The sequence below is a fragment of the Primulina huaijiensis genome, chromosome 6, assembly GCF_012295235.1.
Source record: "Primulina huaijiensis isolate GDHJ02 chromosome 6, ASM1229523v2, whole genome shotgun sequence".
NCBI classification, from domain to species: Eukaryota; Viridiplantae; Streptophyta; class Magnoliopsida; order Lamiales; family Gesneriaceae; genus Primulina; species Primulina huaijiensis.
In genome coordinates, this window is record NC_133311.1 from 17,406,544 (window position 1) to 17,432,795 (window position 26,252).

The following is a 26,252-nucleotide window of genomic DNA, read 5'->3' on the forward strand; positions in this document are numbered from 1 at the left end:
TTTGGTGACTGGTGTAGCTGGCCAGATTGGTCCCAGGGCGTCTCTCATTTTGCATACTCATCCTGCTCCACAAACTTTGGCTGATTGCTTCCATTTCAAGGCACAATCAAACCCATCATCCAAAGTTGGGACTGGAAACATGCCGACACGACTAAAGGTATGGATTAATACGTCGGATGTACACCACATTGGAGAGTATGAAACTTGGTATCCAATAAAAATAATACGTAACCAAACAAACACATCATATTCGACAAGGTTTTCCTCATATAAAATGTCATTCGGGCGATAACATGTCAAAAGTATCCATTAACAGCCAGATTTTCCGAGAGAACATCTATTCACAGTTCTCGTTATGTACTGTGCTTATCATTTCCAAAGACGAAAACTAAGGGAGCATCTCTGAACCGCGATGCTCAAAATCTAAGACTCCTGTTAAGACAGAAACTGAAATTCCCAGGCTGCTGTAAGTTATACGTGTTTTACTCCCTCCTGTAGGGTAAATGTTATATAAACACACGTACAATTGCCCATATAAGACGTAGCATTTCCTAGGTTCTTCATGGAAGTCTTGAAATGGGATCTTCAGGAAATTGTGATATGTTTTTTACCCTCCATGTTTATCAGAGATTTCATTGACAAATTTATGATAGAATCTGCTATTACTTTGGCACTGGACTTCATGTAACCACCTGAAACAGAAATGTTGGTTTAAGATGCCACTGATTGAGAAGCAACAAAACTTTTAGATGAAGATACGATACCTGATGTAAGCATGACAATAGGGATATTCCTTTTACGAGCAAATCTGAAAACCTTCTCATCTCGCGTGGCAATCCCATCCGGACTGATCTGCATAGATTTTAGCATATCAACCAAAATATTATGGTCAAGCTGTGCGTTCACTGAAAAAACAGGTTCCTAAAACAAAATCTAGATTTCATGTTCCTGCGACTCTTTCTTACTGTTTTGGCACTCTTTCTTACTGTTTTGGCTCTGAAGGCAAAAAAGAAAAAAGAGATGGTTTTCTGATTCTCACTGTTAAATCGGCATCTGATATCCACAAAACTGTAAAAGTTTTTTAATTGATGCCATATGCTTTTCATTTAAATGCATATTAATGACTAAGAGCTAATTCTCGCTGAGCGCACTGTATGATGAAAAATCATCAAAGATTTCATGGGCAAATTATCTTCCGTGTTCTTCTCGCGTGTAAAATTCAAAACAAATTTCTCAGACATCATCATATTATGATAATTACCCATCCACAGGTTATCCACCCAAATCAGATAGATAGATAATACTTAAGCAACTTGATTTGAGGCTTTACCTTCAATCCGCCCAAAGGATCTCCATCAAGAATATCGGTTCCAGCATTGTAGATTATCAATTCAGGATCAAACAAGCCAGAAGAAACCTATAAGTTTGCCAGAAATATATCACATAGTACCTGAAACTTAACAACTAATAAGACATTGTTTGAATCAAGGATTCAGTTCTTATCATTCAAATTATCTTGATTATAAATATAACATAGATGAGAAGGGTAAGTGGACCGCAACCGCACACCTGAAGTGCTTGATCAAGTTTTGTCAAATATTCATTTGTCATTGTTCCGCTCTGATAAGACAAAGTAATCAAAGTAACATGATTGTACGAGAAAAACAGCATATGGAGCTACTTTATCTCACTCAATATGCTTTTTTACCGTTACTTCAACTTTCTGATTGATGTATCTCCTGGCCTCATAATCCTAAAACATAAGAGTGGAAAATTTGATTGTCATATTCTGACTAAACAAAGAGTCGATTGGTCATACGATTCAAAACAAAATACTACATACTACACACAAAAAAGAAGAAGAGAAAAAGTAATGGTAGAGTGAATACAAAAAAGGCGGCAGAACAGATATGAATTCTCGATAATAGTTCTTTTTTGGATTAAATATACAATAAGGTAACTTACAAATGGATATATATCAGGATTGTACATATCAAGAATGTAGACTCTTCCTGCAAGTTTACCATTAACCAAATAAATATCAAGAAGAAATGACTTCATATTGAAGGTTGTCGTGAACAGAGCCTGTCCAGAGGAAACGATAAAAAGCAAAAACACATACTGTCATCAGAAAAATCGTTTTCATGGCCATTCCCTTGATGCGCGTCGAGATCTATTATCATCACCCTGAATGTTGAACACGAAAATTATCAAGAAACACAAGTAATTTCTTTTGAGCAAGACAGTCTTTGTCAAATATAAATTAACTTAAAACCAATGAGCCTATGTATGTGATTTGAAGTCGGTCACAATTAAGACCTTGAAATATTTAAGCGGACGAAAGCGAAGTGAATGCACAGAGATATGTCAGCGTAAGAACAAAATCCACCTCCTTTTGTAGCAGAACAATGATGAAAACCACCACCAACATTGATGGCCCATCCTCGTTCTTTTGCAAGCTTGGCAGATAAAATTGTTCCTCCAACCTGCAGTATAAGTTTAGTCTCTAAGAATAATTCTCAATTAATACAAAATATAGAAAACTCACAACAAAATTAACACGGACCTGTTTTCGGAAGGGAAACAGAACATGCTTATCCACGAGACAATTCGGCAATAAAGCAACTGGAGGTACCTAATTTTGACAGCAACTAAATTATTAAGCAAAAAAAAAAAGCGTAAGAACTATATATATTAATCGCAAGGATAAGAATACTAATTTAATATATCAGGTTAACCAATCAACGTGTGTTCATTCTACACCATTAAAGTCAGTTCAGAGAAGCAATGCAAAGAGGTACAGCTGAATTAAAATCAATAAAGAAGGTTTTATCTTTCTTCCAGGAGAAAGCATTTGGATAAACACACTAGTCACCCAATAATTAAAAATCTTAAAAAATTGCACCTCAACAATTGTGGCGACATTCAGGCTACTTTTTAAACTATGCAAGTATGATTCCAAGTGCACCTGCCACCAACAACATAACATATTAGTGTTACACAAAATACATTTGTTACATGCATGTGACATCCTCCAATTGCCAGCCTAACAAGAAATCATCATCAATTTAAGGACTTAAGAGGTGTCTTCATTAAGACACAACCCATTGGACATGGATGGTACCACTAGGAGGTCAAATTTCGTAGCCTCCAAAGGTTCAACAATGTGGTTTTTTTCCAGGAAACCCTCGGCAATCAGAAATTGGCAGATGCGACCCCATTTTGATGAATCAAATGGATGCCTGAAATTTGCCATGAAATAATTGAGCTCAGGTGACTTAAAGTCCTTCGAGGTGATATTCTAATATATGATTAATGCTATGTCACCAGTTTATCAATCATTGGTAATACTATTCAAGGAATTTTCTTAACGTGCTTTTTATATTGTCTCTCTTTAAGATATATACATATCTAAATAAACTATGAGAACTGACTGGAATTAGAGAAAAATCAAGAAAAATTAGCCATAAGAAACCATGACGGTAAAATCATGTTGCGTTCTATAAATAAAGATTGTAAATTATTCACTATTAGGCATGTCGAAACAGTTAACAGTCATAATATGAAACATGCCAAATCAATTCCTTGATTGCTTGTGGGAATTCCATAAAAACACAATTGCAAAATTAGTGCTTAGAAATTCAAGAATGGTTTTGCAGGTGACAAAGATCATAGTTTTCGTTGTTTCTGGAGATTGAATGTGTTCTGTGAAATCAAACGAATTCTCAGTAGACGCGATGACTACCAGTTCACAGTGCATATCTACGGAGATAAGAAACTGGATGTTCCAATTTCAGCCCCTAATCTTTATGAGATGAGGTGTCACTCGCAGCTCTCTTGCACATACTTGGGTATTAATTCACACGCCTCGATGATTTCTATAGATTCGATCTTCATTACTTTTAAACTACCAGATAATAGCACCCACCTACCTCCCCAATATCAGCTGTTTTAAAACCAGAGAAAGAAAACCAAATCCCTTCTCCAAACCTCCGGATTCAATCACAATTAAAATTTCCAATTTGAACACTCAAGAAGTGATAATATTAGAAGAAAAAGGCAGAAGCAGTGGTTTTCTTACAGTTTTTCAATGCCAAGAAATGAGATATTATACGAAGATGAGTACACCAAAGGAACCTGACACACATCAAATAAATCAGCAGCAGAAAATTACTTCGCCACGCGAGGCAGCTCGTTGGAGATTTTAGTTGCAATAACACATAATTCGCGTCAGGTTTTACCTTGGAAGCAGGCACATCGAAGTAGAGCTTACTAGAAAGAATCCGACTGCGGCGTTCCGATTCAACGCCTTCGTCTCGAAATTCACCTTTGTTGGAAGAATCGCCGGAGTCTGATGACGGAGCCGCCATAGAAAAAAAAATAGCTGGCCGAGGGATTGGCGGAGATAGGAAACGAGAAGTGTGACGAATACAATTCGGTGGAGGAGCGAGAACTTTTCGGGGATTGTTGTGTGGTTGCCAGGTTTTGACACGTGGACAACGTGTGACAAAACAGTACTTCTCTGCTAGTTGACTAGCTGAACAAAAGTTTGGAACTTGGAAGAAGAAATTAATTTTCTCGTTTTTATTTAAATTAATAAATATCTTTTTTCAAGAAAATGAAAATAAATTCTAGAATTGGTTGGTTTTGCTAAAATAATCTTTATATTTGTGTCGTGTAGGGGTGAGCATTCTGTCGGTTCGGTTACCGACTGAATCGAATTAGCCATAACCGAACCGAACCGAAATATTTAGTCATAACCGAATTGACCGAATTAATTTTCATAACCAATGAAAATCGAATTAACCGATTAATTTTTAAAATAAATTTGTGATTCAACTTTAATTATATGTGTAATTTTCTTGAACGCTACAGTCTACACAAATGGAGAATAGAAAAGTGAGAACAAGAAATTCGGTTAGAGAAGTCAGAACGAGACCATAGATTAGAATTAAAGTTGATTTTAAAATTAAAATATATATACAAATTGATAAATAATAAAAAATTATTAAATAATAGTATTTATTATATCGGTTAATCGATTTCAAAATTTTGAAAACCGTAATCGAACCGAATTAACCGATATAGACAAAAAATTTTAATTTGAAAACCGAATTTCCGAAATAACCGAACCGAATTTTCGAATTGGCTCGGTCCGATCGGTTAATTCGGTTTAACCGAATTCTTGCTCACCCCTAATGTCGTGTGTCGTGTGTTTATATATTTTTTTAAAAAATATATTAGATTTTAATCAAAAAAAAATGTATAATTAGTTTGATTTATATTATAACATATGAGTGCTGTTATAATTTTGAAATTTTATTTATGTGATAAATATAATAATTATTTTATTTTGGTATAATTTGATTACACAAATAAAGAGTTGAAACTTAATATATAGTAGAGATATAACAGGAAATATTATATATTGTTTTTTTATTGAAGGAAATTAAGATATTTGGATAATCTGTTGTGAGACAGTGGTTTTGTGCATTTTTTATACAAATCATGGATTGATTATCTTGTGAACCTCTTCATACGAATTTGAAAAAGTTATCGACAACATGACAAATTAAGATCATTATCAGATCGGATCATATCAAACTCTGAATTGTAGGATAATTAAATCGAACTAATATATTAGGAACGGGTCCCTATTTTTAGCGAAGGAGGTTATACTAAATAATTATTAAAATTAATTCTTTGTCTTTTTAGTTTTTGAAAGATAAATAGTTTTAGTACTTTAATTAAAACTAAAATAAATTTTGAAATAAAAGTTTGTGTCATTCGATTATTTTATCTTACTCTAAAAAAATATTTAAATTATCGACAGTGATTTTTTTTTTTTCCCAAATTAACAAGAAGTATACATGCAAATATAGAGTGATACCTATTACTAAATGATTTGATTGAAAAAAATGTAACTTTGGTAGGAAATCCATCAATCAAAACTCTTAGCAACGACTGCATACAGATCCAATTTGTACCAAACTTCTATTAAAACTTGGTTTGAATGACCTTCACTCAAACTAAGTGTAATTCTACCACTATTTTATAATTAAGTTGGGAGGCTGTTGATAAAAATAATGTATATAATTGAAAAAGTGTATTTCAATCTGTAATTTACACAATATGATCTTCAAGTGGTTTGATGTTAAATGTTTGGCAAAAACTTATGTGAGACGGTCTCACAGATCGTATTTTGTGAGACAGATCTTTTTTCTGGGTCATTCATGAAAAAGTATTACTTTTTATGCTAAGAGTATTACTTTTTATTGTGAATATCGGTATGTTTGACCCGTCTCACAAGTAAAGATTCGTGAGACCGACTCTAAATGTTTAACGTGTCTTGAATATAAGGATGCAAATCAATCGACTCGACTCGAAAAATATCTGATTTGTACTTATCGAATTCGAACTCTGATTCAAGTTTTAAAATTTCTTTCATATTCCACTTGATTCGATTTATTTACACCCATAACCTTAAATGATATGGGCCACTTATTTAAAATTAGAGAGTTTATACCGATTGCTTGGATCTTGTGTAGCTTATCATATGAAAACAAACTCACGAAAATCTGATGCAAATGGTTGAAACATGTAGTCACCATGATATTTAGTTCTTAAATTTCAAATTATAATTATTTAATTTTTACATTACAGATGATCAAATCAATTAGGACATATTTTCGACGATATGAGAAATATAAAAACTCTTATGAGATCGTCACATTAGTTAATTTTGTGAGACATATATCTAAATCGATAACACTCATGAAAAATATTATTTTTTATGCTAAAAATATCAAATTAATTTGTACAAATTAATTTGTCTAGACGTCGAGGAGTGTACGAGTCCCTCACGATACAATTGATGCTTTTGGCATAATATCATGTCAATCAATGAATGGGATACTTTATGCACATTTTGAACGTTACTAATAATTAATTAGTTTTTTTAAAAATTTTAATATTGTGTAGCAAAAATTACAATCGTTATCCATACTATATGTAAAAGCGCAAGATCTTTATGCGACGTTAATTATCACACCAATTATTATTTTGTTTACGACGCTGCTCCTGCCAACTTAATTAAAAAATTTACATATTATCTATATAAATTATAAATATGTTTAATTTAATATATTTGCATCATTATAAAAATAATCATTAATATTTTTTTTTATATAATTTTTGTAAAAGCAATCAACTTTATAAACACATGACACGCGCGCACAATAGATTAAGTCAAGATATTGTTAAGGTTTAGAGATAAAGTTAAAAGTCATCCATATCTTTAGTCATTTTAGATCAATGCTTAAATTTCTATGTTATATGGTTAAACATGACATTTTATTCCAATAACAAAACTTAAACCTACTGATACTCACGGAAAATTTAGAGTTCGCTTCCAGTAAGTGTCACTAGCCCAGACGCAGGTTTTGAAATTGTCTTGAGCCTGGAATCACGAATAAGATGGTTAGAAGACGGCCGGGAGGGTGTCTAGCCGTAGCCCATCCGACGCTCAAGTCAGAGATTGAGGATATAATGGGAGAGAAGCTAAGGATGCTGCTGAAAATAATACAGTGAATGAAATGACTGAACACTTAAACCTGATATTTATAGGAGAATACCTAGACCTTTGATGAGCTTGCCTTCCATTTGGAGTATGGATAAACCAGGGATAGTGGGCCTATCCATGAGGTATCACATACTTTTTTATTTTAGCTAAACCATGTAAAATATATCGAGATACGTTTTAAGATATAAAATAATATCAATATTTGGAAAATTCATAATTTCAAGAAGAAATTATTTCATTCTTTATCATGAAGCCCTTGTCCACTTACCAATTCCATCATTGCCATGTTTGGAACGAAGACAATTTAGGCGATGTGATCGGCCAGCTGTTGAAATATAACGAAAGCTAGAAAAATAATTTAATTTTTTTGAATATATGGTCACATAAATGGGCCGGATTTTTCGAAGGGAATCAATCTATAGATTGATTAATACAATCCAGGAACAATCAGTCTCATTCTTTCGTGTCATTTCATATCCTATCATATCCACTTGATTTTTTTCAAATCTTGGTCGAGGCCTCGATTTTAAAAATAAAAATTTGATATAATTAGTTTTTGACGAAAATTTCTATAATCATATGGAGAAGTTTTAAAAAAAATATTTATGTGTTGGAAATTTATAATAAATGAATTGAAATTAAAGAAGATACAAGAAAATCCGAAAGGAAAATAAAGAATATTAAATCTTTTAAAAAAAACATAACACAAAAGCACATAGAAATACTCGAGCAGCATGGGAGGTGTTAGGGTGCCCATTTCGGGTGGCCATGGCAGCTGGGCAGTGCCTAGGCAGTCGAGGAGGCACTACGGCACCCATGAGCAGGTGGTGTTGTCTGGGTAATTGCCCGGTCAGAAAACGAGGCATGCATCTAAGTGTTGGTAGTATTGTTTCGCAACTGGTATGAGTTTTCATGGAACAATGTCTTGAATCGGTGTTTTTTTATGGTGTTCGCTGAAAATTATTTTTAACATCCAATGTTGGATTTTTTAGGTTTAATAAGTGAAAATTAAGCAAGTTAAGGAAAACTCGAAATGATAATACTGAGAGGTAACTCGAGCCTCGAATGCGCATAGTAGGCGTCGGGCGCCCAAAACAAAAACCAAGTTTATAAACAAATTTCCTATTTTATCTCTATTCAATTTGTTAAAAAATTGCGATACATTTTCTAAGAGTGGGTTATTACAGATGAATAAGTTAAAAACAAAACAAAAAATATATTTGACACAATTTTTTTTAAAAAAATGAAATTTATATAATTGAGGTAGAGTGCCTATAAACCGATATTTTGAAATAAATATACATTATACGCTATAAAACTGTGATCTTTCTTTTTTCTTTTTTCTTTTTTTTTTATGACGATAAATCCTCAACCGCTACTTTTTGTTAGAGTTGTTAAAGTAGGTTGGGCTCATTGAGTTGCCCGTCCCGCCCCGTCAAATAGGCAGATTGGGTTGGAAATTTCCTAACCCACCCAAATGTAGGACCGCTCCCCAAATGTTGGTGGGTTGCGGGTCGGCTCGCCCCACGGTCCATTTTAACTTATTTATCATTCAATATGTATGGAATAAACTTTCGGACTGACGCGGTAGTCTACAAATCATGTTAGCCATATAAAACACACTAAGAAAACTATATGCGACATATTCGTCCAAGAACTATTGATAGGGAAAATCAAATCTATGATCGATGGCCTTCAAGCGATCAATCACTCACTTACTGTACTAATTCGGACACCTACAATGAATGCTGGATTGATATTTATATAGATCACATGATAAAGTAGAAGCCCAAACGTACTCCCTTTTTCCCTATAAAATAGTTACTCCGGCATGCGAGAGATACAATTCCGATGGACTTGGGTTATTCTCTGGTAATTTATGAAGTTCTCGTACCCATCAATGCTTCACTTACACTTAATTACATCATAATTAAATGTTAGCCTAGCTCGCTTACTCCTCCTCCTCATCATCATCATTAATTGTGTGTTTTCAACTTAATTACAAGTTATGCGCGGTGGTGTTTCCGATAATCAAGATCGTCGAAGAGGTGATTTTTGCTTTCTCGGGTTGTTTTGAGTGCCAGAATTCGTTGTCCGGTTGCAAGAAACTGAGGCCGGGAAGTGAGGATTTCACTCCACTCTCTGAGGAATCTCTATGTATGGTAATTGTTTTGAAAGTTTTCATGTCTTTTTGTATTATTATTATTATTATTATTCTTATTATGCATCAATTGTGATTAATTTTGCAGTTACAGTAAGTGACGTAGCGGTATTGTTTGAGTTGTTCAAGCAGTTGAGCAGTTCAATAATTGATGATGGCTTTATACAAAAGGTTTATTTTTGTGGCATTCCGATTTTATTAATTATCAGGACAACATTTAAATCTCAATTTACTACTCATCGAGAGGCTTTGCCACTATTCATTTCTCAGTAGCATGATCAATGATTTCTTTCTATTTTTTCCTAGATTTTCTTTTTAGTAATATGATAATGTATCGCTAAAAGAGTGAATGCCCACCTCAAACAACCAGGAAGCCAGGACTATATTAAACTTTTATTATTAACCTTGTCAAATTGTTGGAGTGTAATGATGGTCTCTTCCAGATAGATCGAACAAAAACATGACACTTTTGATGTTATACGGGTTAAAAGATTTGAGTTACACCGTTGTCATCATCTATAACTTTTAGTAAAACGACAAGCGTTCGATCCTACAACTGATATCAGGGTCAAGATCACGGTTTCGCTTCTGATTGATTTCAAGGAGTGCAATTATTCATACGACGATGGTCGGGGTACAATAATTATTTTTGTTGGATAGAGAAATCGACATGTGACTTATTTTATGACCATTGGTTCAATATTTTTTAGATTAAGAACCTTATTTTAAAGCATGTGATACCAGATACGGATCTGGGAATTAGAGTCGGGGTAGATTTGATTGTAATATAATAAATTATATATATAACAAAAAAAGTCATTATATTATATTGTTCAATAAAGTTGCATCCTATCCTTAGGAGGTGAGTTGAGCTTTGGGTGTGGAAAAGATAACTTTTAGTGGGTTAAGTAAAAATTTTATATAGATAAGAAAAAGGGTGGACTACATCCCAAGACTAACATAAGCTTGATCCTTACCATGCTCAGTTCATTCTGGGGCGAACCAGTTTTGTTTGAGATTTGTTCTTATAGAAAAGGATTTATTCATAAAATGAATGGATATATAATTTATTTATGATATCTTCTAGAATTTTAATTTTTTGGAAGTAATCAAGATATTTTTGCTGACCCCTTTTTACCCAAGATATTCCCGCATCAATCAACTTCCAGATATTGCAAATCGGGTAGATCCATCTTATGTATGTGTGGTGGTAGCTTAATTAAATAACGATCAGAATTAATTAAATGCTGTTCCGGTCCTAAATTATGTTGTCCAAAATGTTGTAGATAATGGCACTATTAATTCTAACCATTTGATGGCTTGCACGTAGGAAGAGCTTCAGTTGGCACTTTGTGGAACTTCCCATGGTCAGAACATCTTTTTGGACAGGGTAATTACAACCTTAATCCTCGTTTTAATTATCTTTCGCAATTATTAAATCCATTCATAGATGCGGTTGCACGCCTGTTTTCGATTTCACATATGCAAGAATAGTAGTCACACACACACACATATATATCAATTTGATATGTTGCACGTGCACACCTACGTAAGTATCACTGAAGTGCCACTTACTTATTAGATGTGATGAAATATATCAAAATTGTACATGAAATAAATGAGTATCACATTGTTCACATATAAGAACGTTACATATATATATATCTGTGTGTGTGCGCACGCGTATCCCTGTTAGAAAAGTATGTTATTTATGTATTGCTAATTGCTGTGAATTCGATGGAGTTAATATTTCTGATCACAGGTTTTTGATCTATTCGACGAAAAGAGGAATGGTGTGATTGAATTCGAAGAATTTATCCATGCTCTCAATATATTCCATCCCCATGGTCCTATGGAAGGCAAAATAGACTGTAAGAATAGTACGATCATCATTGTCATAATTCGGAAAGAAGATAAGACGAATCCAAAAGTATAACATTTTGAAGTCTTTCTTGTTTCGCAGTCGCCTTCAAGTTTTACGACCTGAGACAAACAGGGTACATCGAGCCAAAAGAGGTGTGATTTAACTGTGTATGATAACATTTCTGATGCCACCCTTAGCATACATATTTTCTTGATTTTTGCATGACCAGGTGAAGCAACTGGTGATCGCAATGTTGGAAGAATCTGACATGGTGCTTTCTGATGAAGTCCTTGAGGAGATAGTTGGCAATGTATATGATCATAAAGATATTAATTTTACTTGTATATTTCCAAGTTCCTTGGATTATCGAGGAATTGTGATTTCTGTGGCAGACTTTTGCCGATGCCGACGCTGATAAAGACGGTAAAATTGGTAAAGAGGATTGGGAGGCTTTTGTTACAAGGCATCCATCTCTTCTGAAGAACATGACTTTACCTTATCTGAAGTATGCAACTTCTTTCATAAATTCAATCTCTTTTTTTTCTTGTATAACTAAAAGTTTGGTCATTTTCCCATCTCGTCATTGACCCGGCTTGTTGTTCATCTTCCAGGAACATCTCTGCTGCTTTCCCTAGTTTCAGTTTGGTCGTGCAAAAATAGAGTTCTTGGATCAAACTCTTGACGGGTGAAATCTTCCTCCAGGAAGTTGAAGAAATCAAGATTTTGAGGAGTCCCATTATACGGAGCCGAGCTGCATCACATATATAATTTGCATTTCATAAATGATAACTTTTGGTTTGTTGGAGTTATTGGGAACATTTCGATACAATCTCTACATTTACTAAATATCCTGTTAATCTGATGCATGGAAGATGTAAAATAAGTATACGGCTTCTCCGACTCCATTCTCGATACTTTGATTGGGGCAGCAGAATTAACCAACTACTAATCACTTGCTTTTCTTGATAACCAACGTTCTCAGACCAATTTACACATGTAAATATCCCATGAAATCACATAAACAAAACTATACAATGAGGTTTTCTTTCACATAATTTGATTGCAGAATACAGATCACATTCAAGGACTCGAGGATTCACCACAAAATGCATCAGGCTCAAACGATCTCGCAGATTCCTCATTGTAAACTCCAGGTATGGCTCTACCTCCAGGTTCCTCAGACGCTATATTTGAATACTTTTGGCTGCTCTCGAAATCGAAAAGGAATACCATACATATATACAATGAGACTCCAAGAACCAAAAGGGTGTTCTTTAGTCTGCCTAGGACAGGCTTCACCTGTTCAAAATTTGAGCTGGTCTATGAAAATATAAAAATATTTGTGGTTCAACTCATACAATCTGTAAGGCCATTGAATGAAGGGCTTACAGAAAATGATCCTAGCAGACGATCCCGTGCCAAAACTTCTGCTGTTTTCACCCATATCTGTTCATTTTAATAACCCTGGATCAAATCCATTCTTCCACTAAATTGATGAAAAATTATAACATTTAGCCTTCCATGCGACCTTGCCAAATCGGTGATAAATTATTAACATTTTTTGATAGCAACCGATCAAATTATCGACGCAGTTAATGTCAAATAACAATCAATTATATTAAAATTTACCATCCTACCTCCGAGTAATACCAAGATTGATGTACTGACATACTTTTTCACGTGGATTACAAATTAGATCACGTAATCCATTAGTGTATGTCATCGAATCAAACTGTGTCAGCAAATGTAATAAATGTGATTCTACCAATAAAATATTTTTCTGAACATTGGAAATTTTTATAAAGGTCGTACCTGGCCATCGTACCACCCTGTCTCTTCATCTGCCACGTGACCCACAAAATAGAATTTTATAATGAATCAAAAAACGAAACAAAAAACGAAAACAAAAACAGAAACAGAAAAGAAAAAAATAAATACGTGCAATATTCCTCACATTCGACGGTGGCGCTAAGCAGCCGATTCCCAACATAAGCCCAGCCCAAGTACATCCTAACAACAGCAAGAATCACCACAAAAAGCCCACTTGAAACGGCACCTAACACCAACCTAATGGGCTCGAACCTGGGCCCCGCAGACCCGATCCAAGTAACCGGCAGGCCCAGAAAAACCGCGAAACAGGCCCCCATGGCCAGCAATCTTGAACTGTATTCCACAGTATCAGCTGAGGCCCAAGAAAATGGGAAAGAACCGGACAGAGACTGGTATTCGTTGATCGGCTGTTGCTCCAGCGGCACCGGGCACTCTTTCTCCGGCTGGGTATTGTGGTTATTTTTGAACGACGAGAAGATCATTCTGGGGAAGAATCTGTGCCTCTGGAAAATGGGATAAGCGTGCGCTCTCCTGTAGTTGGCGTGGTTGCAGGGGAGGAAGAAGGTCGGTGAAAATACAGAGAAGGCAGCAGCCATTTTCGGCTTCAGCTTTCCCTTTTTTGCTAATATATATATATATATATATAGAATGAAATATGAGCTAAAAAATAAAGAAAAAAACAAGAAGAGTGACAACGAAAATGAAAATATCTCGACTGCAGGAGAAATATATATATTGTTGCTTAGCTCGATTAGATAAGGGGTTTATAACCTTTAATTTTAGGGGAAATTTGGGGAGAAGGGAGTGCATTGTGAAATATTTAAAAAAAAAGATTCATAACTCAATTTATTTAAATGTCTTTGTGTTTTAAGTATAAATACATCATTAAATTTGATTACATATATACATTTATTTTAAGAAGAAAATTTCGACCACGTTTTGGTCGACCCAAACATGAATCGACTATTGTTTGGTCGACCGATGATCGACCAGACCACAGCAATTTGGTCGACCAACAATTGTTTGGTCAACCAAACAAAGACCAAAACTGGTCGACCAACCATTTTTGGTCGACCAGCTTTGGTCAAAGACCAAAGCAATTTGGTCGACCAACAATATGGTCGACCAAAGTGCTTTGGTCTACCATGAATTGTGCTTAATTCATGGTAGACCAAAGCACTTTGGTCGACCATATTGTTGGTCGAACAAATTGTCAACCAAACAATGGTCGACCATTTGATTGTCGACCATTGTTTATTGTTGTGTTACTCAATATCTCGATTTGGAGAATTGTAAATTTTAATTGAGGTAAGATGTGTGTCGAGTGAGAAGAAAAAAAAAGAGAGAATTAATTAAGTTAAAAAATTTAATCGTAGTTAATGTAATAATCAAAAGTCAACTCCTTTTTTCTTAAAAAAAAAAGTCAGAGTCCTTATTTTTTAAATACTTTCTATCTCACTCCTACTTTTTTAACTGACCCTAATTTTAGCCATTAATTTATTATTATTGTTTGGATAATTTAACTCTATTATTATAATATTAATCGCATAATTTCTTCTACATATGTTTTAATTGAAATGACAGATTTATTTTTATTGTTAAATATATTAAATAGAGAAAACTAAAATCAATATTTAGTTCTATAATAATTATACTGTACATAAGTAAGAAGATGAATTTGCATATCATCGAGCTTCCTTCANCTTTCAAGATTAGAAAATTTTCCCGGATGCAGTAATTAGGTGTAATTATTAATTTACCATAGGTAGAATAAGTAGTTGGCCAGTTTTCGTTCCGATTCGTGAGTGATATGGTAATACCACCAATTAAAGTTATGGCCAAGCAAATCTGGAATTTGGCGTACAGATCATATAATTCACTGTGATTGATGTTAATATTTATGGAAAATACACGCATGCTGCCATTTAATTTCATAAACAATAATTTAAATATTGCCAAAGATATATTATGATAAAGACATGTATCTGATTTTGGTAAACATCAACTTCTTGAAGATGGATGACACCATATTACCTACGGTTGAGCCACCATTTGAATCGAACCTATTTTCTTGGTTAGCCATGGCTACCTAGTTTGATATGTTATATTATACGTGTGTGTAACATCTATGAAACTTTTTGAGTTTGAATTAAGTTTATGATAATGGAAATGATCAATAAGTGCAAAGTTTCTATATGTTTTCATATACAATTTTAAATCTTTTATGCAATTTCACACACATACTCAAAATAAAAATTTTCTTTATCCTTACTTCAATTCGGCCCTCTCATTAAACAGCAGCCTTCCACTTTATATATCCTGATAATAATAATTATTTTATTATTCCATATTCGTTTAATTTCTTATTATTTGGCTTATGATCCAAGTTCATGCACATAGGTACACACGACGATTTCTTTTCTAGTTCTTGAGAATGGCTGACAGAGTCCACCCATCAGCCAACCCAAATGCCGCCGCCGCCGCAAAACCATCTTCAGCCCGAAACCACCTCCCTTACCCCACGCGCCACCCCTACCGCCCTTATAAAACCCCCCGCTGCCGTCGAAAGGACCCCTGTTTCAGCTGCCGCCGCTGCTTATGCCTCACCTGCTTCTGGTCCTTCATTCTTCTGCTCATGATCTCCCTCCTCGCCGCTGCCTCCGCCACCGTTTTCTACACACTCTACCAACCCAAATATTCTTCAGTCTCTGTCAACTCCCTCAAGGTCTCGTATTACAACCTCTCCACCAACCCTTCCGACGACACCACCCACCTCACCACAAAATTCAACCTCACTCTCTCTGTGAGAAACCCCAACAAGAAGATCACATTTTACTACGAACCCTTTTCCATCTCCGTGCTTTCTAACTCCATAGAACTAGCGAACGGATCTTTCACGGAATTCACCAACTTACCCGACAGCATTTTCACACTTCACACCACAGTGGGGCCATATTCTCAGGTTATGGATACTGATTCAGTGAACTCACTCAATGCGGACCTCAACATGAAAAATGGGCTGCCACTGAAAATTGTGATGGATACAACTGTAATCATAAATATGGGGAAGTTGAAGATGAAGAAAATTCGAATCGGAGTGAACTGCGACGGCATTCACGCGGCGGTGCTGAAGGCTAAAAATGTGATCCCAACGACTGCAAATAGTTCTAAAGCCAAGTGCAAGAGTCATCTCAGAATCAAGATCTTGAAATGGATATTTAAGTTATAACTTTTAATTACTTTATAATTTGTTTCGGTTTTCTTTTATTTAATTTGTCTGTCTTCCAACATATATATAAATTTATATCATATGTACATGCATGCATATATACATATATACATATGGGCATTTTTCATGTCTTTGGTAACAATTTAATCATTTCATGTCAAATTTTTTATAATTAAATAATACTTGAAATATATTTTAAAACTTTACGTCTGATCAACGAAATTATCTAACTCAGAGTTATAATTAACATTTAATTTTTATGCCCTACTTGTTTAGCAAGCAATGAATAGAAACATTTAACACTGGAAATCCATTAGGAGGCTCGGTTGCATTATTGCTAGTAAAGATGTCATGTTACATAATTATTCAAACGGCCAGGAGTACTTACTATGCATGATTTTTATGATGATTTAGTTTCACAAAACAATTTTATGAGACGAATATCAAATCTGATCCGATCTATAAAAAATTATTTTTATGTCAAAAATATTAGTTTTTACCACACGTATAGAGCGTGTCAACACATCGATCTCACGAATTTATCTCACAAGAGATCTATTGTTTCTTCTTTAAAACAAAAAAATATAGAAAAAAGAAAGGAATAGAGTAAAATCACGACCAAAATCTAATACATCTATTTATTCACAAAAACTCCGGTGAAATGATCTTACGATTCAATTTTGTGAGACATATACTCTATTTGAGTTATCCATGAAAAAATATTACTTTTTATGTCCAAAATATTATTTTTATTGTAAACATGGACATGGTTGACTCGTCTCACGAATAAAGATTCATGAGACCGTCTCGCAAGAAACATGTTCTTCGACTATTTTACCTGAAAAAGAAAAAGAACAAAAACTTGCCTAGAATGTGTTTTACATCAATTCAAAGACTCTACACAAGATCCATTTAAAGAATAATTTCAAAGAGCTTTTCCACATTAGTAGCATTCTTCTTTATTACTCCCACCTTGCGTAATCACGAACGATCTTCACACTGTAAATTATAAGATTTAAATTAGTTTTAAATTTGTAGATAGTTTCCAACTCAAACAACAATAAGAGAGGATAACCAAGAAAAATCAAACAATAATAACATTCAATTTAATTTAACAAAGATTCAATTCCTATAACAAAATTATCTTGATCACGTTCTAGTTAGCTTTTTTCTCAAAATTCAACAGTCCTTGATGATCAAATGCCAACGGGACATCGAATCTCCCGTCGTGTTCTTCAAAGAATCGATCGAATCCGATTCCTTGTTTCACAAATCTCACATCTTGCTTATGCTGGACCCACGATCTACAAATAGCGAGTTGTTGACGGACGAGATTTAATTCCGCGGTGTAGATTCGTATTCCTTGATTGAGTTCCCGTACCTTCCGAAGGCAACCCCCGACGGGATCCGCGGCGCGCAAATTGGCCTCGAAAACGATTGAATTAACGGCGGTTTGGTGCTGATCTGGGGGCAACTCCTTTAGTGTCCTTGATATGTTTTTGACTCCGTATACCTTCCGCACGTTACGGAAATCATTTTGCTTGTCTGCTGGGAAATGTGGTGCTAGGGGGCAGTCTGGTGGGCATCTTCTGCGCTGATATTTGCAAGCTGCGCATGCTTGGGCGACAGCCCCGCCGCGGGGCCCGGTGTTTCCCAACTTTGCAGGGGGGTTGTTAGTATTATTCGCAAGATTCATGCTCGTTTTTTAGTTATCTACACAGTAAAGTCCGCCAGTTTTTATGGAGAAAACAACGTTGGCTAATCACGACACATTTGAAATTGTGATATGGATAGTGGGAGAGATTATCGGGACGTGATGTTTTTGCATTCAAATAAATTTGGTTAAATTAATCCACCACAAGTACGAAATACATATATCTTTGGATGATATATATCACATTCACATCTCGATCTCTTGTTCATATTTGATACATATTTCAAATTCTGATAAAAGGGAATCTTCCAAAATCACGAAAACACTAGTGATTTTTTTACTTGTATTGCGTACTTATATAATAAAATATTTATTAAAACACGATAATTTTTTATATTTTTAAATTAATGATGTTTTCTATATTGTTTTTATTGAGAGTGATAAACTTTTTAAAAATTTAACAACATATATAAATATATGATTGCATTTTAAAAATAGATATAAAATTATGATTGAAGATTTAAAAAGAAAGATTATTTTAGGAAAATTTAAAAAAAGTTTAATGAATAAAGTTATATAATGAGAGTATAATTATAGTTCAAAATAATGTTTCATAAAATCAATTAAAAGTTAGTTAATAAATGAACCTCGACTTTAATTTAAATATATATTAAAATAAATCGTAGTGGTGATTTTCATATGTATAATTTGAAGGCAAAAATTTGTGTGAGACGGTCTCACGGGTCGTATTTTGTGAGACAGATATCTTATTTGGGTCATTCATGAAAAAATATTACTTTTTATGCTAAGAGTATCTCTTATTTGAGTTATCCATGAAAAAGTATTACTTTTTATGTTAAGAGTATTACTTTTTATTGTGAATATCGGTAGGGTTGACCCGTTTCACATATAAAGATTCGTGAGACCGTCTCACAAGAGACCTACTCTAATTTGAATCCCACATTTCCTATTCCAATATTATTATTTTGTTTCATAGGGTTTTTAGCGATTTAATTATTTTAGTTCATCTTTGCTAGGCATGCTTAACGGTTACGGGGTTCCAGTTCTGATTCGGTTATGGACGGTTCCAGATCCACTAGTTTCGGTTCCAAGGTATGTACCTTGAAACCAATCCAATCCACTACCCGAAATGATACTGGATGGACCGATTTCGGGCTGGTTCTGAGTCTTTAAAAAAAAATATAAGAAAAAAATAAATATAGCAAAAATTTATTTTTATTAAGTATTTTGAGTTAAGAAAATACACCATACAAAATAATAAATATAAATAAAACATTAATGTCTACATGAAATCATAGATATCGATTTTGCATGTTTTAATGTGTGTTTTTACTCTATTGTTGTCATTTTTTTATTATATTAAATCCACATTAAATCATTTATTTCATTATTTTTGTAGAAAAATATATCAAATAATGTGAAATTCTAGTGATGGAAAGACGTTGGACAGGTCACAGGAGTCGACTTCCATCCGGTTTCATAAGTCCATTCATTTATAGATTAGGGACAGTTCCGAAATCTTTACGCCTAACAGGTTCCAATTCTGGACTTAATGGGCCGGTTTCGATCTCATTCCGAGTCGAACCGCCGGTCAAACAAGTCTAATCTTTACTATAATGTTACATAAATAACCACTTTTAATGCATTAATTTATTTTCTATTATTTTTTTTAAATACCTATGGCATATCATACTTGTTTTCAATAATTTAAACACAAAAACTCATATGAAACTATTTTATTGGTTAATTTTGTGAAACTAATATCGTAACTTTCCCGACCCATGAAAATTATTAATTTTTATGACAAAAGTATTAATTTTCACTTCAAATATGAACATTAAACTTTCTCTTACTTAAATTGATAAAGAATGTCATAATTATTTATATTTGTATGTATTATATTGAGAAAAAACGTGTCAAAATAAAACTCAAATACGAATTTAGATAAAGAAAAATTACATAAATAAAATTAATTACACTTCATTTTAAAATTTATTTACATAAATTATATTTTTTTAATTAAATATAGTGCATATTTGCAAAACCATTAATGAAGCATACGTAAGTATCTCGTGTTTATAAAAATTATATTTAATATTTTATCTCATTAAAGATTTAACCTTTAACATTTATGAACAAAGTAAACACTGAAACATTATAAACTACATGAATATTTTTAAAATTAATAGCCAACAGATGGGTTTAAATAAAAAAAATATATACAAATGCATAAAATCAACGTATAAAGATTGAAAAAGAAACAAATTTGAATGTCATAGAAAGAGCCAATGTCAAAATTGAATAGATATCTTATGAGACGATCTGACGGATCTATTTTCGTGAGATGTGTCAATCCGATTCATACTAAAAGTAAAAAAATAATACTTATAGTATAAAAAATAATATTTTTTCATGAATTAGGTTGGGTTGGATATCCGTCCCGCAGGAATTTTTGTGGTCAAATTTTTTTTTAGAAATGAGTCGATAATGAATGAATTGTGGTTGAGGACTTGAGATGTATATATACTTTATTTTCCATAAAAAAAGGTATATAATGTTGAAAGACAATATATGTATTTATACGCAAACGACATATATCTGACTTAATTTGAAGTCATTATTTTGTAACTCTCTTTGCTTCATGAGAGTTTTTTTCTTTTGGAAAAACATTAAACTTAGTGACATTTCGGTCAGATGACCAACTCATTGTTTATCAGATTTGAATACGGAAAAATAATGTTGGGACAATTTTTATTTATTAGCTAGTCTCGAAATAAATGGATATTATTCATTTCATTCTTTGCACGGAAATATTTGGACCATTCGTAAATTTTTAACGTTTGCAGTCACCAATTATTTAATTAGTTTAAATAAATATTTTCATAATTGGACCATTATCGAATCGGTCTACGATAAATAAAGTCCAACCGATCTAACTGGACGATCGGATTAGAATATTGTTATATTTTATTAAATATTAATATAATAAGTAGGTCTACGATCTCATGAATCTATATCCGTGAGATGGGTTGACCCGATCTATACCTAGAATGAAAACTAATATTTTTCATAGATCATATCGGATATATGATCTGTCTCACAAAATTTACCTATGAGACGGTCTCATTAATATATATATATATATACACACACACTACTAAAATGATATTTTTAACGATGTGGTTTAGAGACACATTGTTCTTAGTTGTTAATCAATAATTTATTTTTTATTTACGGGTGAAAACACTAATTACAAAATATTTATCTTATTGAAACCGTTCAGCTGAAGCTCATTCCCAACATGTCTTCTCTTATAATCTCTTTTAGTCTTGTAGGTAGACCTCGATTGTAGTCTAACCTCTATTATAATCAAGGTATGTCAATGCCAAGAAATCTGCTGCTCTGTTTTGCTCTCTATAGATAATCTATTCTTTAGCGAGTAATTTCTTATATTTGGATACAAAATTGGATGATGGCGAATATAGTGTCCCTATGCTATGACGCCATTTTACTATTATCTCTGAGTCGATTCCAAGAACCACCTTTTTGTACCATAACTTCCATGTCCTTTCCAAGATTTTGTGTACAACCCATAGTTCTTATTCATCACTTGCGCAAACGTCGATGTTATTGATGAAGCCCTTGATACATTCTCCATATTCATTTATCAGGAGACCACCCTTTAACCTTGAAGTTTAACTCATCCATCCACATTCAGCGCACCAATCTTTTGGTGGAGGAATCCCTTTAATGGACAGATCTTTGTATGTGTTTATGTTATTTCACGTTACATTCTTTGATGAGAAAGCAACCCTAATATTCCAAGATAGTTAAAAATAATTAAAAACGTGTTTTGTTTAATAAACTAACGTTATTAATAAATAGTATTGAATTAGACTACCCCACTACTCACACACGACCTTTCAACCCACCAGCACTCCTAACCCACCCCTCCAATACTATCACCTACTCCGCCTCTAATCCGCCACCAGCACAAGTGCACAACCATAGAGACCACCGGAAAGACCTGTACAACCACCCAGCCCACCGCCGTGACAAATCCCACCACTGGCACCTCCACAATGTCCAATCTTACCAGCAGCTCCACCCCCTGCATCGAGCCGCCCCCATCGTCACCAACTCCACCACCTATACTTCCGGCATGTACTATTGCACCACCAGCACCACCTCCTAGAACACCATCTCCACCTAGCCCTTGACGTGAACAGTTCCACCACCATAGCCCAACCCATCGCGACCACCTAGACCACCGCCACTACCCTGGAGTTTTGACCGGTGGTTTTGACCGACCCTTCCAACCAAAAATCAACATACCTCATATTTACTCCCAGCCATAGTTAATTTGAGGGAAACCCAAAAATTTTAAATCATAAAAATTTCCCACTCAATTCATATTCCGCCTTCCTTCTGTCACTCCCAAGCGAAGCTGCTCAATACAAACTCAACCTTGCTTCTGTCACTCCCAAACAGCTCCGTCACCGACGTCACTGCCGGTGTTTTTTCACTCGCTCAACCGCTCTCCGTCGTTGCTTCTGTCCCTCACTTCACTCCGTCACAGTCACCGAGGAGGCAAAGGAAGAATTGGAACACAAGTATACAGAACAAGGTGAAAGCAGCGGTGTTACAAATTAAAGGAAGTTTTAGAATTGGAACACAAGTCATTTTTCTTCTGTTTTCGTTAATTTATTGAATTTTTACATATAGAGAGATATTATATTTGTTCTATGGCTCTTGAATTTGTGGGATAGTTTTAGAGGACGGTATAAAGGAAGATATTAGATTTGTTCTATGGATCTTGAATTCTTGTCATTCAACACCACGTCTTGAATAGATCAAGTTAAAAACTACTCGAGTACTTGAAGGTAAACAATTTTATTTTCCTATCGAAAATTAAACTTAGTTACAAATTGATTTCTCAACAATTATTTTATATTTTTTAGGACATGATATTGATGATAAGTAAAGGTATCTCGACAATCGAAGAAGATGAAAGTTTATGGAATCGTGTCGAATTTGTAGAACATGGAAGTTTTTGGATTTTGTCGAGAATTTGTAGAAGTTTATGGATTTGGTGATTATCGAAGAAAGTTATTTAGCATTTGTATTCGAGTTTTGGAGTTTTGGAGAATTTGACGTCAATGCAAGTTTATTTGGTACAATTCTCGATAAAGATGTTGTGTTCTGGAATGTGATGATCACTGGTTTCGCATACAACAACCAGACAGTGATATACAGTTCCATACCTTCTCTTCGCAAATGCAAAAGTGTTTGCTTACTCGCGCGATAGGCATTCAATCTCTCAAATAGAATTATTTCAACTTCATCAGAGACACAAACTTTGTACCTTTGGTGATTTCTGGGTTATGTTTAACTTTACAATTTATATTTGTAATATCTATACAATATTATCAAGTTTGGATTCAGTGAAATAAAAATCAATTAACACAAAAATATTTTTATACGTATTCAAATATCGCGTGACACAAGCGCTAGTTAGTGTGTGTGTGTGTATTGGTTGGGTCTGAGCGACTAATAAAATTGTATGCGCAAAATTCCACACCTCGAAATTCAGATATCATTTGCTAAAAAGCTTGTCTTTACAAATATACGCACTCCAATGAATCAATCTACAACAACCAGCTTCTTGTATTCTTCACCAGAAATGGCAGCTTCCATGACAGACTCAGGATTCAGATTCCCACCATTCTCCAAAAACAGACTCATCAGATTCTTGGAAAACCCACTCACAAGCGCAACTCCAGCCTTATTCCCTGGCACAGGCGTCGCCCGGGAATCCCTCAAGTTCCAAAACACAATTTCAGGCACACAATCTCCGTATCCGCAGCCCCTAAACTTCCTCACAATCGCCTCATGATCTGTCTCCCATGGCACATTTGATGCCTGATCAAATTCCATGTCGCTGAACACAAACAGCCTCTTTACAATTTGATCCGCCTTCAGCCCACCTTTCACAGCCACTTGCAGTATCAAATCAAACACTTTCTGAAGATCAGTGTTCATTCCCCATTCCATGCTTCTAACAAATGATGTCTTGGATTTTAAAGAATCCCCTTTTATTATGTGAAGTTTTGGGTTCTGGCTGAATGTGATGATCTTCCCTTTCCAGGGATTTTGGCTCAGTTCCGATAGCAGAACACCCAGAGCAACAGAGACTTCCATCGGTATTCCCTCCATACTCCCGGAAACATCACATATTGCGAGGGAATTACTCAGTTTCCCTTTCTTTGCCATGTCCTCCACCAATCTTTTCCACTGAAGCTCTGCCACTTGGCCGCCATCTCCATCTCCCAATGCTGCGATTATCTCGTGAGGTAGCAAAGCTCCGGCTGCGATTTTTGTTTGACCGCTCTTCACCTTCTGGAGATACTCTAGGAATCTTTCCTTATCATGCTTCAAGAATTTTTCCTTGTACAGTTTCATTGCCACGGAAGCCACCCTATTATAAGGAATTGATCCCCAATCATTGGCTCCTATGTAAACCTCAGGCAATTCCAAAGCCTTGCGCAATGGCACAAGTACTTGTTTCCTCAAACGATCCCTCACACGGTAGGCGTAGTGTTCATCATCGATTCCTTGGTATTCCGGATACTCCTCCTTAGGAAACACCTTTCTTGCGATAGTTTCACACAATAAGGTGATCTTATCAAAGGAAGAATCCAAAGAGGGACACCATTTTGCTGCCAGACTGATATTGAACATATCACCTGAATCCAGCAGCTTCATGTCTGATCTCAAACTCTCTGCAAAAAGATGAGATACTTGATCATGGAAGAACTTAAAGTCAGGATCTTGGTTAAATCTATCGACCACCCTCTTCGCCCTGGAGATCCTTTTTTCTTCCTTGGACAAATTAGAGTCGATTTTCCCGAAAATTTTATCCCTTCTCACTATTCTACTCTTTCCTCGGCCGCGACCCACTGCCCTTTTAACACCAGCTTTCCTAAATTTTCGAGCATCTGCGCCTTCAAGAAGACGGAACAGAATCTCTAGCAAATCCTTATAGTATCCGAAGTCCGCCAAAGATGCGACGTTAGAAGCCAGGGTTCTGGGATGATGCTTGTACAGCCACAACGCAGCAGTGTAGTATCCTTCTCTATCAGACTTCCCGGTTCCGCGGACTCCTCGCAGATTGCAAACTAGCCTCAGTGTCTTCAAAGGGTCCTGATTCCAAGCAAGCTGCAAACGCTGAACCAAGATTTCCGCGGGGGTGTCGGGGACGACATGGAAGAAGAAATCCAGCAATGGATTGCCCGAGGAAAGGAAAGTCGTGGATAAGTTCTCCGTGAGTCCCATTGGCGGGTTGTTGCGAATGGTAGGATTGTTGAAATTTGCCACCATGAGGTCTATGAACGGGTCTTTTTTGGCCATGGCGGCGGATTCAGTTGCAGAAGATTGCTGGTTGTAGATCTCCGGGGGGCCAAGAAGGGTTGTAATTGCCATTTGTTGCGCCATCGTATGAAGATTGAAGGCCGGTGTCCTTTTGTAAAAGAAGCTTGTTGTGGAATAGAGAATTACATGCATGCATTTGTTTATATACTGAAATTATTACTTGGAAGCTACGCACGACAATTATTATTTTAAAATTCACTCCACAATCGTGAGAACTGTTGTGAAAAAGTAAAAATTTACGGTAAAAAAGTAAAAATCTCAAACTCTCAAAATTATCACACTACACACTTTATAATATTTTTCTCTCAACTCAATTGTAATTTTCTTCACAAATGAGAGATCTATTTATAGAAAATTTTTACAAATAATCCAAAAATAAAATACATCATTACCTACATCATCACACACTAATTTTCAATATTCAACACCTAATTTTACCTAATTTTCAACATTCAACATTCACATTTTCAACACAAATAT

At 34.8% G+C, this 26,252-nt stretch overlaps 5 protein-coding genes across 11 annotated transcripts; 2 read left to right on the top strand and 3 right to left on the bottom strand.

The window, feature by feature from the left end:
* Positions 1–249: 249 nt before the first annotated feature.
* LOC140979837 (histone deacetylase 2) lies at positions 250–4,496 on the bottom strand. Its single transcript, XM_073445431.1, has 13 exons — positions 4,242–4,496; positions 4,082–4,137; positions 3,125–3,242; positions 2,906–2,968; positions 2,567–2,635; positions 2,320–2,486; positions 2,123–2,187; positions 1,966–2,012; positions 1,709–1,753; positions 1,570–1,620; positions 1,331–1,417; positions 765–852; positions 250–692 (listed from the first exon to the last, which is right to left on the bottom strand). Exons 1-13 carry the CDS (start codon positions 4,368–4,370, stop codon positions 586–588), a joined length of 1,092 nt encoding a protein of 363 aa, XP_073301532.1. The 5' UTR covers positions 4,371–4,496; the 3' UTR covers positions 250–585.
* Positions 4,497–9,295: 4,799 nt separating this feature from the next.
* On the top strand, positions 9,296–12,454 carry LOC140979839 (calcineurin B-like protein 1). 4 transcript variants are annotated; one of them, XM_073445437.1, is made up of 9 exons: positions 9,296–9,454; positions 9,589–9,739; positions 9,832–9,914; positions 11,074–11,133; positions 11,506–11,614; positions 11,707–11,759; positions 11,837–11,917; positions 12,000–12,112; positions 12,219–12,454. In XM_073445437.1, the coding sequence occupies exons 1-9, from the start codon at positions 9,434–9,436 to the stop codon at positions 12,265–12,267; spliced, it is 720 nt and encodes a 239-aa protein (XP_073301538.1). In that variant the 5' UTR covers positions 9,296–9,433; the 3' UTR covers positions 12,268–12,454. The 4 variants fall into 4 exon arrangements, with proteins under 4 accessions (XP_073301538.1, XP_073301539.1, XP_073301540.1 ...); XM_073445438.1 differs by having other exon boundaries at positions 11,530–11,614; XM_073445439.1 differs by lacking the exon at positions 9,832–9,914 and having other exon boundaries at positions 9,589–9,744.
* An 87-nt stretch (positions 12,455–12,541) lies between these two features.
* LOC140979838 (uncharacterized protein ycf36) lies at positions 12,542–14,145 on the bottom strand. Of its 4 annotated transcripts, none has more exons than XM_073445435.1 (5): positions 13,562–14,145; positions 13,420–13,448; positions 13,245–13,339; positions 12,997–13,053; positions 12,874–12,906 (listed from the first exon to the last, which is right to left on the bottom strand). In XM_073445435.1, exons 1-4 carry the CDS (start codon positions 14,031–14,033, stop codon positions 13,044–13,046), a joined length of 606 nt encoding a protein of 201 aa, XP_073301536.1. In that variant the 5' UTR covers positions 14,034–14,145; the 3' UTR covers positions 12,874–12,906; positions 12,997–13,043. The 4 variants fall into 4 exon arrangements, with proteins under 4 accessions (XP_073301534.1, XP_073301536.1, XP_073301537.1 ...); XM_073445436.1 differs by having other exon boundaries at positions 12,874–12,922; XM_073445433.1 differs by lacking the exon at positions 13,245–13,339 and having other exon boundaries at positions 12,542–12,906; positions 13,562–14,140.
* Positions 14,146–15,871: 1,726 nt separating this feature from the next.
* LOC140979144 (NDR1/HIN1-like protein 6) lies at positions 15,872–16,666 on the top strand. Its single transcript, XM_073444486.1, has one exon. The coding sequence runs from the start codon at positions 15,872–15,874 to the stop codon at positions 16,664–16,666; it is 795 nt and encodes a 264-aa protein (XP_073300587.1).
* Positions 16,667–23,883: 7,217 nt separating this feature from the next.
* Positions 23,884–25,859, bottom strand: LOC140979274 (uncharacterized). Its single transcript, XM_073444617.1, has one exon. It carries the CDS (start codon positions 25,833–25,835, stop codon positions 23,985–23,987), a length of 1,851 nt encoding a protein of 616 aa, XP_073300718.1. The 5' UTR covers positions 25,836–25,859; the 3' UTR covers positions 23,884–23,984.
* Between the last annotated feature and the right edge of the window lie 393 nt (positions 25,860–26,252).

What these genes read in the sequence shown, in the direction of transcription:
- LOC140979837 (XM_073445431.1), bottom strand. Translation starts at nt 4,370, where the DNA reads ATGGCGGCTCCGTCATCAGACTCCGGCGATTCTTCCAACAAAGGTGAA. An exon ending in AAACGATTTTTCTGATGACA is followed by an intron (nt 2,013 to 2,122) that starts GTATGTGTTTTT and finishes GTAAACTTGCAG; the next exon opens with GAAGAGTCTACATTCTTGAT. An exon ending in TATTGTCATGCTTACATCAG is followed by an intron (nt 693 to 764) that starts GTATCGTATCTT and finishes TTTCTGTTTCAG; the next exon opens with GTGGTTACATGAAGTCCAGT.
- LOC140979839 (XM_073445437.1), top strand. Translation starts at nt 9,434, where the DNA reads ATGGACTTGGGTTATTCTCTG. An exon ending in TGGACTTGGGTTATTCTCTG is followed by an intron (nt 9,455 to 9,588) that starts GTAATTTATGAA and finishes CTTAATTACAAG; the next exon opens with TTATGCGCGGTGGTGTTTCC. An exon ending in ACTCTCTGAGGAATCTCTAT is followed by an intron (nt 9,740 to 9,831) that starts GTATGGTAATTG and finishes TTAATTTTGCAG; the next exon opens with TTACAGTAAGTGACGTAGCG.
- LOC140979838 (XM_073445433.1), bottom strand. Translation starts at nt 14,033, where the DNA reads ATGGCTGCTGCCTTCTCTGTATTTTCACCGACCTTCTTCCTCCCCTGC. An exon ending in CAGGGTGGTACGATGGCCAG is followed by an intron (nt 13,054 to 13,419) that starts GTACGACCTTTA and finishes TAAAATGAACAG; the next exon opens with ATATGGGTGAAAACAGCAGA. An exon ending in GTCTGCTAGGATCATTTTCT is followed by an intron (nt 12,907 to 12,996) that starts GTAAGCCCTTCA and finishes AATTTTGAACAG; the next exon opens with GTGAAGCCTGTCCTAGGCAG.
- LOC140979144 (XM_073444486.1), top strand. Translation starts at nt 15,872, where the DNA reads ATGGCTGACAGAGTCCACCCATCAGCCAACCCAAATGCCGCCGCCGCC.
- LOC140979274 (XM_073444617.1), bottom strand. Translation starts at nt 25,835, where the DNA reads ATGGCGCAACAAATGGCAATTACAACCCTTCTTGGCCCCCCGGAGATC.